Source organism: Coenobita brevimanus, chromosome 103 (assembly GCF_032717465.1).
Source record: "Coenobita brevimanus isolate Jiangsu-jjx chromosome 103, ASM3271746v2, whole genome shotgun sequence".
Taxonomy (NCBI): domain Eukaryota; kingdom Metazoa; phylum Arthropoda; class Malacostraca; order Decapoda; family Coenobitidae; genus Coenobita; species Coenobita brevimanus.
Window position 1 is genome coordinate 3638254 of NC_137056.1, and position 12500 is coordinate 3650753.

At 43.6% G+C, this 12500-nt stretch overlaps 1 protein-coding gene across 1 annotated transcript in view; it reads left to right on the forward strand.

Annotated features, from left to right (window-relative positions):
• The window catches only part of LOC145415771 (uncharacterized), a 39223-nt gene that overhangs the window by 21304 nt on the left and 5419 nt on the right, over positions 1 to 12500 (forward strand). Inside the window, exons 2-3 of the mRNA XM_080285013.1 lie at positions 7718 to 7788; positions 10953 to 11179. Coding sequence (XP_080141139.1) covers positions 7725 to 7788; positions 10953 to 11179 — 291 coding nt within the window. The 5' untranslated portion in view covers positions 7718 to 7724. The remainder of the gene's footprint in view (positions 1 to 7717; positions 7789 to 10952; positions 11180 to 12500) is intronic.

Genomic DNA, 12500 nt, shown 5'->3' on the forward strand with positions numbered 1-12500 from the left:
AATCTGATAAATAATACTTCACGTCTAAACTACACAATATCTAACCTAACCTTATCTTCACTACACCACACCACACCACACCACAGTATACTACTCAATAATACTCTACACCATACCACACATACACCACACCACACATCCCACCACACCACACCACCACAACCACCCCGTCACCACCTCCACATCATCTTCCCACCCCCTCACCATCACCACACCACCACACCATACACCCCAAAGCGACCTAGCATACCACACCACACCACTACACCACCTCCCCACCCCGCTCACCATTACCACACTACCACCACACCACACCACCACAATCATCAAACTCACCTACTGATCCCGGCCAACAAATGGAGTTGAGAGAGCGAGAGAGAGAGAGAGAGAGAGAGAGAGAGAGAGAGAGAGAGAGAGAGAGAGAGAGAGTCATCCTGGACGTCACATTAGAGACACGGTTAATGGAGACAACAATAACTTTTTTCAGTTTTTGCTCACGCTTCTCTTTTTTTTTCTCACTTTTTTCTCATTTTTGCTCACATTTCCCTTTTTTCTCACTTTTTTCTCCTTTTTTTTTTTTGCTCACATTTCTCTCTTTTTTAATCATTTCTCTCTTTTTCGGCTAAGTTTTTCGTTTTCGCTCACATTTTTCTCTTTTTCTCACTTTTTCTCTATTTCGATCATGTTTTTTCCTCACTTTTTCTCTATTTCGATCATGTTTTTCTCTTTTTCTCACTTTTTCTCTATTTCGATCATGTTTTTTCTCTTTTTCTCTCACGTTTCTCTCTTTTTTCTCACTTTTCTCTTAATTTCTCTCTCTTTTTTTTTTGCTCTTTCACATTTTAGTTTTTATTCTTTCTAATTTTCTGTACTTCTTGCTCAATCTTTTTTTTTTTCCTGGCTTCTCACTTGTTTCATTTCTCTCACTTTTTATATTTTTCTTCCTTTACTTTTCACTCTTTCTTTTCCTCATCTTTCCCACTGTTTCCTATCTTCTCTCTCTCTCTCTCTCTCTCTCTCTCTCTCTCTCTCTCTCTCTCTCTCATTTGTACAACATAAACATACAAAACACACACACACACATACACACACTAAAAAGCTGGATACGTGTGAGTTGTGAGAAGCAGGTGTGAGGTGCAGGCGTGAGGTGTGAGGTGCAGCTGTGAGGTGCAGGTGTGAGGTGCAGGTGTAGGGTGCTGGTATGAGGTGCAGGTGTGAGGTGCAGGTGTGAGGTGTGAGGTGCAGGTGTGAAGTGCAGATGCAGGTGTGAGGTGTAAGGTGCAGGTGTGAGGTGCAAATATGAGGCAAGGTGAGGTAAATAAGGTGAAGTGAGATGAGGTGTGAGGTGGAGGTGGGGTGCAACATGGCGGTAGGTAGGTGAGGTGTGAGTGTGGGCGGGGCTGAGGCTGGCTACCTGTCCTCTGATTGGCTGGCGGGGCTGTGGGGGCGGGGCACAACTTCCCCTCCCTCCAAAGCCACGCCCCCACCTTCTTCCCTCCCCCCATCTCCATCCAAACCCATCCTTCCTCTCACTCCATCCACTCTCTTTTACTTTCCTCCTTCCTTCCGTACACACTCTCCATCTTTCCTTCCCTCGTTATACATCTGCCCTCCCTCCCTCCACCCAACACACACACACACACACACACACACACACACACACACACACCACATACATACACAAATACAGTTAGGGTCAGCAGTTCCCTAAAAATACACATAAACGCACACATGAACACACATACACCATTCATGAACACTTGCACTAATACACACACGTATATCTACACATACACATGAATCCATAGGCCCACATATGCATATACAGGCTACAAATATACATACACACACATACACAAACGTGGTAAAAAATTTCTTTAAGACAAATAGCCAAAACACAGATATTTTTATACGTAAATACATAGATACACAAGCACTAAACGTTCTCTCTCTCTCTCTCTCTCTCTCTCTCTCTCTCTCTCTCTCTCTCTCTCTCTCTCTCTCTCTCTCTCTCACACACACACACACACACACATGCACACAGTGAGTTCGGTTGGAAATATTATTTTTTGTGACCATTTTTTAAGACGCTACTATTGTGGTGAGAGAGAGAGAGAGAGAGAGAGAGAGAGAGAGGCAGGGGCGGTTGCTCTGAGATGTTCGACTCTACCATACCAAAACATACTAAAAATACAATCTGACAATAACCTCTGACCCCGTTTGAGCTCCGTTGATGGCCAGGTGTCGTCAGATTGAAGGGCTGATTTGACTACTAAAGAAGGAGACTCATTCCTTCCTCATTACTAAAGCCTATCTCTTTATAACCACGTCTTGGCAATCCTATTGAGAAAGTACCTTAGTTCTGGCAGATAAAAGCAGTACCATACACCATATTTCTACAGAGCATTTTTACATACAACATAATATTTCTTGTGTGTAGTAAAAGACGACTGAATTGGACAAGAAGAAGGAGCTGCAAATCACTTCTTCTTGACCTGGTACTGACATGAGACGACCTGGCTGCTTAAGAAGTTGCGTTGGTACCAGCATCTTGAAACTCTTTAAGACGGATGATTTAAGAGGAAATCTGAAGGCACCTATTTTCTCTACGTTCTCTGGAAAATCTGCGTCTTGTTTTTGATCCCTTTATCCCGTGTGAATATAGGAAGCAGGATGATGATGTTAAAATGGTGATAAAATTAAGAGCTCAAATGATGGTGATGACAATATAAAAAGCGAACTAAGGTGATGATGGTGGTGGTGATGATAAAAAGGAGTGAGCAGAGATTATGATGGTGAGGATGAAATAAGATAATGATGATGGTGATGATGATGATGATGATGATAAAATATATATAAATTTCTCCGTGTTAATTCTTTCCGGCGCGCGCGCGCACACACGCACACGCACACGCACACGCACACGCACACACACACACACACACACAGGGTAAGGGTGTGTGCCAGGCAACTTGTGAAGTGTGTACTATTGGTGACGCAGTGCATAACATTAACTACACCAACTGATAGTGATAATTAACACCCTTATCCCACTACCCCTTAACACCCTTCTTTACCCCTGCACAATTGTTGGCTCTATACAGGGGTTTCATCCACCCCTGTGTGGAATACAACTCTCATGTGTGGGGAGGCTTCCCACATACAGCTCTTCTCAATAGGGTGGTGTCAAAGGCTTTTCGTCTCATTAACTCTCCTCCTCTTACTGACTCCCTTCAACCTCTGTCTCTTCGTCGCACTGTTGCATCTTTATCTCTTTTCTATCGCTACTTCAATGGTCACTGCTCCTCTGAACTTTCTGCATGCATCCCTCCACCTCTACGACGGGTGCGTAGCACCCGTCTAGCAGCAAACTCTCATCCATTTTCTGTCCAACTCTCTAATGCAAGAGTTAACCGTTACTCCCAGTTCTTCATTTATGCAACAGGTCAACTCTGGAACTGTCTCCCTCTGTCTGTATTTCCTGCTTCCTATGATCTCCAGTCTTTCAAACGCAGTGTGTCCAGGCATCTCGAAATGATCGGATCTTGAATTTGGCTCTCTCTTGTATTTTGTTTTTCTCTTGGAAGGAACAGTTTTGCGGGCTCGTGGCCTTTGGTTCCTTCTTCCTCACATAAAAAAAAAAAACTCCTCACCCCACTACCCTCCTCATCCCATTACCCTAGTCTACTCCCCCTCCACCTCTTCCCCTTCCCCTTCTCACTATCCTCCCCTCTCATCCTTCACCCCTTTTTCCTCCCACCTCCACTATCCCCACACTACATCCCACTGCCCTCCTCCCACCCCACTACTCTCCCCACCCAACCATCTCCCAAGCCTACACTCCCACTACTTTCCAACTACCAAGACAACAACTACACCCCATCCTGCCCCCAACCCCAACCCCTCCACTACCTCACCCCACTATGTCACCGGCTTCACCCCCACACCCCCTCCCACTTCCTCCCACTCCCACCACCCCTTCCATCTTATCCTTACATTACTCCCACCTCCCTCACCCTCTCACTACCCCAACCAAAGCCCTCATCCTCCACCACTCTTGTCATCTTACCCCCCCCACTAACCCCACCTCCCTCACCCTCTCCACAACAGCAACATCCCTACCCAAACACCCCTCCACCACCTCTACCCCATTCCACCTCTCTACTACTCCAACCCTCCACCTCACCCATCCTCCCCAGCCCCCTCCTACCCCCACCCATTCCCCTCTTCCCCTACCCCCACTATTCCCCCCCCCCACGTCCAAAGCTGGTGGCTGGATCATTTTCATGCAGATTGTATTAACCTAAATGAAACAAGGCTGGTAATTCTCTTATAGGCTGGCGCTCGCTTGCATACACTCACTTTCATGCTACCTGCCTCATTTTCCCTCACTATCATGTTACCTGCCTCATTTTCACTCATGCTACCTGCCTCAATTTCACTCACTATCATGCTACCTGCCTCGTTTCCTCTCACTCTCATGCTACTTGCCTCTTTTTTCACTCTCATGCTACCTGCCTCATTTTCACTCACTATCATGCTCCCTGCCTCATTTTCACTCACTATCATGCTCCCTGCCTCATTTTCACTCACTATCATGCTCCCTGCCTCATTTTCACTCACTATCATGCTACCTGCCTCATTTTCACTCTCATGCTACCTGCCTCATTTTCACTCACTATCATGCTACCTGCCTCATTTTCACTCACTATCATGCTACCTGCCTCATTTTCACTCTCATGCTACTTTATTTTCACACTCACTTTCACTGGCTCCTGTTTCTCCATACTGTTCACTTTCACTTTTTCTGTTTTTTCCTACTTCCCACTTTATTTCCTTTTTTTTTTTTTTTTTCATTTTTTATATATTTTTTCATACATCCACCATCACCTCATTCATCTTAATTGTTCATCTACCTTTCCCATGCCTTATTATTCACCTCAGCCTTGCCTCATCACTCTGCCTCACCCTGTCTAAATGTGTCTCACCTTCCTCACTCTGCCTTACCTGACCTACCTCGACTCGCCTAACTTTGCTCAAATTTCCTCACCCTTTCTATCTCTACCTCACCCTGCCTCACCTTACAGAAACTGACTTACTTTCTTCCGTTACTCTTTTCCACTCTGCCTCACTCTGCCTACCTCATTCTGCCTGGCCTTACCTAGCCTATGTTACCTTGTTTTATTGTTACTCTGCTTTACTCTCTCTCTCTCTCTCTCTCTCCTCCTTCCTTTCATCCTTTCCTTCTTTTCCTTCCTCCCTTCTCTTCTTTCCTCTCCCCCCCTCTCCTTTCTCCCTCCCCTCCTCCCTCCCTCTCTATCACTCTCTATCTTTGTGTAAAACTCTCATATCCCTTTATTTTTTCATCAAACTTCTCTACTCCTTCGTGTGTGTGTGTGTGTGTGTGTGTGTGTGTGTGTGTGTGTGTGTGTGTGTGTGTGTGTGTGTGTGTGTGTGTGTGTGTGTGTGTGTGTATTTTTTTAATCATGAAAAAAGTAACGAAAAAAACACAAAAAATAAAAACACCAATCCTTCAATTTCTAAAACCCAAAATGAATGCCCTAAAATTCCTTCATCCCTAAATATAATTACTGCCTTTAACTCCTTCACCCCGATGACGTATTTCTAGAATTTTTTCTCATACCTCCAGACGATTATAGACGATTTTATTCAACGTAGGACACACTTCTAGGCGTGAAGGGGTTTATGGACGCTCTTGTCTAACCCCCCCAGCTCGAATAGTCTCTCTCAGGCTGAATAAAATCGTCTGAAGGGAGCAAGAGTTGTCATCGGATTGAAGGGGTTAACTTAAAAAAAAAAAAAATTCCCTCCCCCTCCTTTTTTTTATTATTATTTTTGCTACTACCACACCTGACTCACTTTCACCACACCTGACTCACTTTCACCACACCTGATCCATTTTCACCACACCTGGTTCACTTTCACCACACCTGGTTCATTTTCACCACACCTGGCTCATTTTCACCACACCTGCTTCACTTTCACCACACCTGGCTAACTTTCACCACACCTGGTTCATTTTCACCACACCTGGTTCATTTTTCACCACACCTGGTTCACTTTCACCACACCTGGTTCACTTTCACCACACCTGGTTCATTTTCACCACACCTGGTTCGTATTCACCACACCGGGCTATCTTTCACCATATCTGGTTCATCGATCACAATACCTGGCTTAATTTTCGATTCACTTTCACCACAGTTGGCTCACTTTCACTAACTTAACTCAGATTCACTCACCTAACATCATCTGACTCACTTTCACCAGACTTGGCTCATGTTCGCATTTGGCTCACTTTCACACGCTTGGCTCAGTTTAACACGTCTCACTTTCACATATTTGTCTCAGTTTCACACATTTGGCTCACTTTCATTCCCTTGACATTTTCACCCCTGCTTACTACCCATGTCTCATTTTCACACGCTTGGCTCACCTTCACCCACCAGACACTTTCGCCAGTAACTCATTTTCCATCCCGCAAACTTTCCTCTGGCTCATCTTCACACACACTTGGCTCACTTCCACCAATTCCCCGTTTTCTATCCCACAAAACCTTCTTCAAGCCAAAATCGCCCTTCCAAACACAGCTACACAATAATACTCCCTCGCATCCCCACAAACAGACCTTAATCCCTACCTATAAAAACACACAAGGAAAAAACACACACACAAACACGCAAGAAAAAAACACCCAGCATATCAAATTAGTTGCGAAGTTGTGTCAAAATCCGGATTCCATTTTTTTATTTTTGGGGGGTAACTTCTTTTTTTTCTGCCTTTTCTAAAACTTTGGTATTCCCGTTGATGTTGCAGCTTAGGATGGGGATTATGGAGGGATGAGTAAGTTCTGAGGCGAGTTTGAGGTGTGTGGGGGGGGGAGGGGGAGTTATTATCTTCAATTACGTCTATCATTTATATATACCACATTTTTTGTTAATAATGCGACACTCTAATAATCAATAATAATGCTAAATAATAAGAAGGAGACAACTCTTTTTCAATATGCCTCCTAATCTAGACACAGGCCAAACTCTAAGTCTTCGTAAATTAAATATATGTGGTTTCTTGCTATTCAGTTAGTGTTCTGCTTTACTTCAATCTGTGCTCACCGTTACTTAAAAATATTGGCATTTCCTACCCCTGTCATCACCTCGAATAAACACCCTTCCGGCCAGCACCGTCATTTCTATCTCATTACCTCCACCAAAACAACCACTACTCACACTACTAGCACAAAATAATAAATAAATAACACTACCCCACTGCAATCATCACCACCAAACTAGTCGCCCACATCAGTACTTACCTTTAAATACAGATTCTGTGGTGGGTTTTCTTTCTCTTCGTCTCTTCACTTCTTTATGTGCGGTTTACTTGGAGCTGACTTCTCCTGATGACTAAAGATTTTCCTGTGGAGTTCTTGCATCATCTAAATGCTGTAGAGGGAAAGAAAGCAAGGGACTCAGCACTGCATGTAAAATAAACAGAGCAGAGGTGGCTTAATTCCTTCAATCAAGTTGGTTTTGTGCCTCTGATACTCCACTAGTAACAACAACAACAACAATAATAATAATAATAATAATAATGACAATGACAATGGTGATGATGATGATGATGATGATGATGATGATGATGATGGCAATGATGATGATGACGATAACAACGAAGAATAAGACGTGTTTCTTCATTTCAGGTGTGGGATGAAGAAGATGAGTCTGAGATGGCTACTACCCCTAGCCACCACCTTCCTCCTCCTCTGCCACGGTGAGTCACATTACTCATAAAAGTAATACAGGTTTACTCATACTTTCCCACGAGGGTACTCAAAGGAATTACTCAAAAATACTGTCCTTAGCCTCTCAATCCCACGACCTATCTTTTACTCCGGCCACCTTCCTAAAGATTATATTCAGGTTGTCAAGAGGTCAACGGTGTGTGTGTGTGTGTGTGTGTGTGTGTGTGTGTAATTCACCGGGTTCACCGGGTCGGTCAGGATCACTTGATGGTCGTGATCGTCAGCTTTTACCCTCCCGGAAGGGAGCTGAGAGCTCATATAGTCCGATCTAAGGGCAAGGCTGTGACCTTCACACAAGCACACACCCGTCCCCTTGCTCAAGGGGGACAGTAACCACCCACTTCGTCAGTGAAACTTTTCGCAACCTGAGCGAGGCGCGAACTCCCGTCCACCAGTTGGCAAGCGAGAACGTTACCACTGCACCAGCGAGCGGTGTGTGTGTGTGTGTGTGTGTGTGTGTGTGTGTGTGTGTGTGTGTGTGTGTGTGTGTGTGTGTGTGTGTTAGGAGGTTATTTCATTCAGCTTGGAGGAAGGACCTGTCTTATTAATGGGGTCAAAATAAACTTCAGTGACGCAAGGTGGAGGGGTGAGGCAGGGTGAGGCAGGGTGGAGGCGTGAGGCAGGGTGGAGAAGTGAGGAAGGGTGGAGGGGTGAGTCAGGATTGGCAGGGTGAGGCAGGGTGGCAGGGTGAGGCAGGGTGGCAGGGTGAGGCTGGGTGGCAGGGTGAGGCTGGGTGGCAGGGTGAGGCAGGGTGGAGGGTGAGGAAGACAAGAAGTGTGAGGATGAGTGGCAGGGTGAGGCAGGGTGAGGCAAGATGGAAAGGTAAGGCAAAAAGGGTGGACGTTTGAGGAAACGTGGTTGGATATGTGTGAGGAAGTGTGACAGGGTGAGAAAGGGTGGAAGGGTGAGGGAAGGGAGAAGAGTGATGCTTATTTCCCCCCTCTATTAATGGGGTGGGTAGGGTTCAAAAACATAGAACTGAAAAACACAAAACCAGAAAAAACACAGATCTACCAAAATACATTCATTTACAAATATATACAGTTAATAGTTACACACACACACACACACACACACACACACACACACACACACACACACACACACACACACACACACACACACACACGAGTAAAGTAGCTCCCCCACACACAGGTAAAACCAACCTCTTACATTCAGTCTCGACTACACACACGTACACACCCACGCACACACACACGGGCGCACATGCAAACAGACACATAACCTTACATGCTCAAGTTTATACAGTCATAAAACACTCCGAAAAACACGCACTTCAAGAGCCAGACACCAACGTACACACACGTACACACATACATATATCTGGCCACGCACATGAAAGCCACGCGTGAGTGAGGGAGACGGGATAATCGCGCGTGCACACACACACACACACACACACACACACACACACACACACACACACACACACACACACACACACACACACAAAACCAATAAAAACCTGAAAACCCCAAGATCAGTTCAGATAAAAACGAACATTAACTTCAAAATGAGTTATAAAGTTCATAAAGTTCAGACTGATTTACTAAGTTCAAACTGTTCACGTACCGACTGGACTGGCAGCTATGACAAAAATCGAGGGTGATATTGGAACGTCAAGAGGGGGGTTTCACTAAATTGTTAAAAGATGACCTGGTACTGCCATTTGCAGCCATAGTAACTGCATAAAAACACGTGAAAGGGAGGTGGAGATAATGTCACGTTGGTTTGAAAATACGTAATTATGTTATTTTTACTCTTGCCTGGATTAAAAGTACCACCTGGGCACCTTACATGTGGGATTAGCACTAGAATATGATGCTAGTCACGAAGAAGCGCTATGGATAGGATAAAAGTCATGCAATAATATTTTTTGGCCTCTGATCGTAACGCACACGCACCCATCAATCCATCGATCCATTCATACATACATTCATACATAAATACATACACATAATTTACCTTATGTAGACAGATTAGGGCGCACTACCACGCACAGATTAGCACACACACACACACACACACACACACACACACACACACACACACACACACACACACACACACACACACACACACACACAGTGGCTAATTAAAGGACCACAGGTAATCTCAGGTAAAATACTCAGGCTGACTCAACTGCCACCCTGACACTTAGTAAACAGAGAGAGAGAGAGAGAGAGAGAGAGAGAGAGAGAGAGAGAGAGAGAATTTGTTCCTTACATAACTACCTGCATAGCTAAGCATCTTAATTACTACTCCCCATCATACATAACCACCTACAAAGAATTACATAACCACCTACAGCGAATTAACTCCATGTAAATGCCTACCTCTGTTTTCCTCTAATTTCTCAGGATCACAGAATAAACATTAGTAGGAATTTCAAGTTCTTTTTTATCTTATATATCTAATTTTCTTTGCAACTAGACATCTTTATAACTAATCTCTTTTATAACTAACGTCTAGTACAGAGAGATCGCCATACAATTCTCGTTATCTTTAATTTCTTTATTTTTCATGACTGACTGGATACAAGGGAGATTATGTATAGTTTTCATTTTCTGTATTGCTATTTGTGTCACCAACTTTCCATGAAGAAAAAAAAAATCCAGATGTTTCTCTTTTTCTCTGATTTCTTTATTCCCCTCAAAATCGACAGACACAAGACAAAAAGAACTGTGAGTGGCTTATGGCTCTCCTATGATGAACTTTCACGATACTTAAAGACCTCCATAACTAATCTCTTGCATAACTAAGCTCCTGTAATCTCCTTAATCCCCTGTAATCTCCCGTAATGAGAAAACGTTTACATAACAAACGTTTACATAATGTTCAGAGTCAGTAGGAAACCAGATGGGAGAAATCGTGGGTGTTTTTGCTTCTCTGTATTCCTTACTTTCCGCACACCCAGTCTCGTACACAAAATGGCTTCCACATGTATTTTATTTTATTTCTCCTTTTTTCTCAAACCTGCTGGACAAAAAAACATCAAAATCTTGGAGCTGGAGTTTTAATAATTTCCATTTCTTGTGATACTAACTTCATGTGAAACTAAATCCTCTGGTAAAATACTTCGACATTATTTTCTTCTCTCTCTTTTTCTTAGGTTCGACGGGACATAAGACTGTTCAGATCGTGGAGCTGGTTGTTCCGGAGTCGCCCCAAGCCGGCCAGGATGTCACGCTCACCTGTCGCTTCCGGCTCCTGGGGCACAACCACCGCCTGTACACGGTCAACTGGTGGCGGGGCAAGGATCAGTTCTACACATACAAAGCGGCCAGTCCTCACACAGGCCCTAGACACGCATATATTTTCGCGGGCATTCATGTGCAGGTAAGAGGTGGATCAGTTACACTTTCAAGTTACTCTCATTTTAGGGGTAAGGTACGTTTTGTTATGTCTTGATTTTTCGTCATTTTCAGTACGTATCAATACATTTTTCTATTTTTTTAAGTCTGGAGTAATTAATGGCGTCACGGAAAGCCATAACATTTCATAATCGATATTCCTCTTCCCTCCATCTACCCAGGTTTCCAGCGTATCCACTTCAAAAGAAAAAAGAAAAAAAATATTATATCCCCTCCGTTCCAGACGAGTGCTATGGTGTACAAGTCTAAGCTTTACCAATATCATTTTGGAGTTTTAAAAAAGTACAAAATTAAATGGAGCGCTGTAACAGACTGAAAAACATACGCATCATAGACGAAAATATTGGAGGTAAAAAGATCCTTATTTTTCATGCACGTTAAGGTCACCAGTGAATCGTTTCCATCCCCCAGTTACTAGACATTGTATATTTTTGGTCATTTTGGATGGGTTTAGGAGAGAGAGAGAGAGAGAGAGAGAGAGAGAAAACAGCCCCCATACCCTTTTCCATTACCTATCTCCATTCATTTTCTTCCTAATATCAGGATGAACTATTACATTCGGCATCGACTCTTTATATTTTGACGCTTAATGAGGGGTATTGGTGTATCATTGGCTGTCACGTCCAAATTACCGGGTCATTAGCATATTAATTACGTCATTAGTTCGCACCAGGCTCAAATTGGGAGGGTTTTTTTTTTCGGCCTTTTTTCGTCATATGCCATCAGAAAATTTGTGAACTGAGTACTGAAAATCTGTGGCCTAAGTTTGACCTCTTCACTACGATAACTTAAAGATTTGTTCTTCCTATTTCCGGACTTTTTTTTTTTTTTTTAGCTTATATATTTTTTCGGTCCTTTTTCGAACGCTAGCCGGAGTGAATAAAAAAAGTGTGGTCAATGAGTAGAAAACTTTTTGACATGGCTGTGTGTGCTGGAACAATGGTGAAAAAACAGTTCAGTTATTGTTTCCACTGATAAGAAGGTGAAAGAATGAGTACAGATAGGGCAGGGAAAACCGATCTAGCCTACTTACTGCCTAACCTAACCTAACCTACCTGTAACAGACTAACCTACCCTAATTCTAACAAACCTAGCCTAGCATAACCTTGCCTCACCTAACCAAACCTGACCTTAACAGTCTACCTAAGCCAACCTAACCCTACATCTTACCTAACCCCTACCAACTACCCTACTCTACCCTACCTTCCCTTACCCTACCTTAACCTAACCTAAACCCTTACGAACAATCAGAAGTGCCAAAATCGACTGGTAAATTTTCCTCTCCA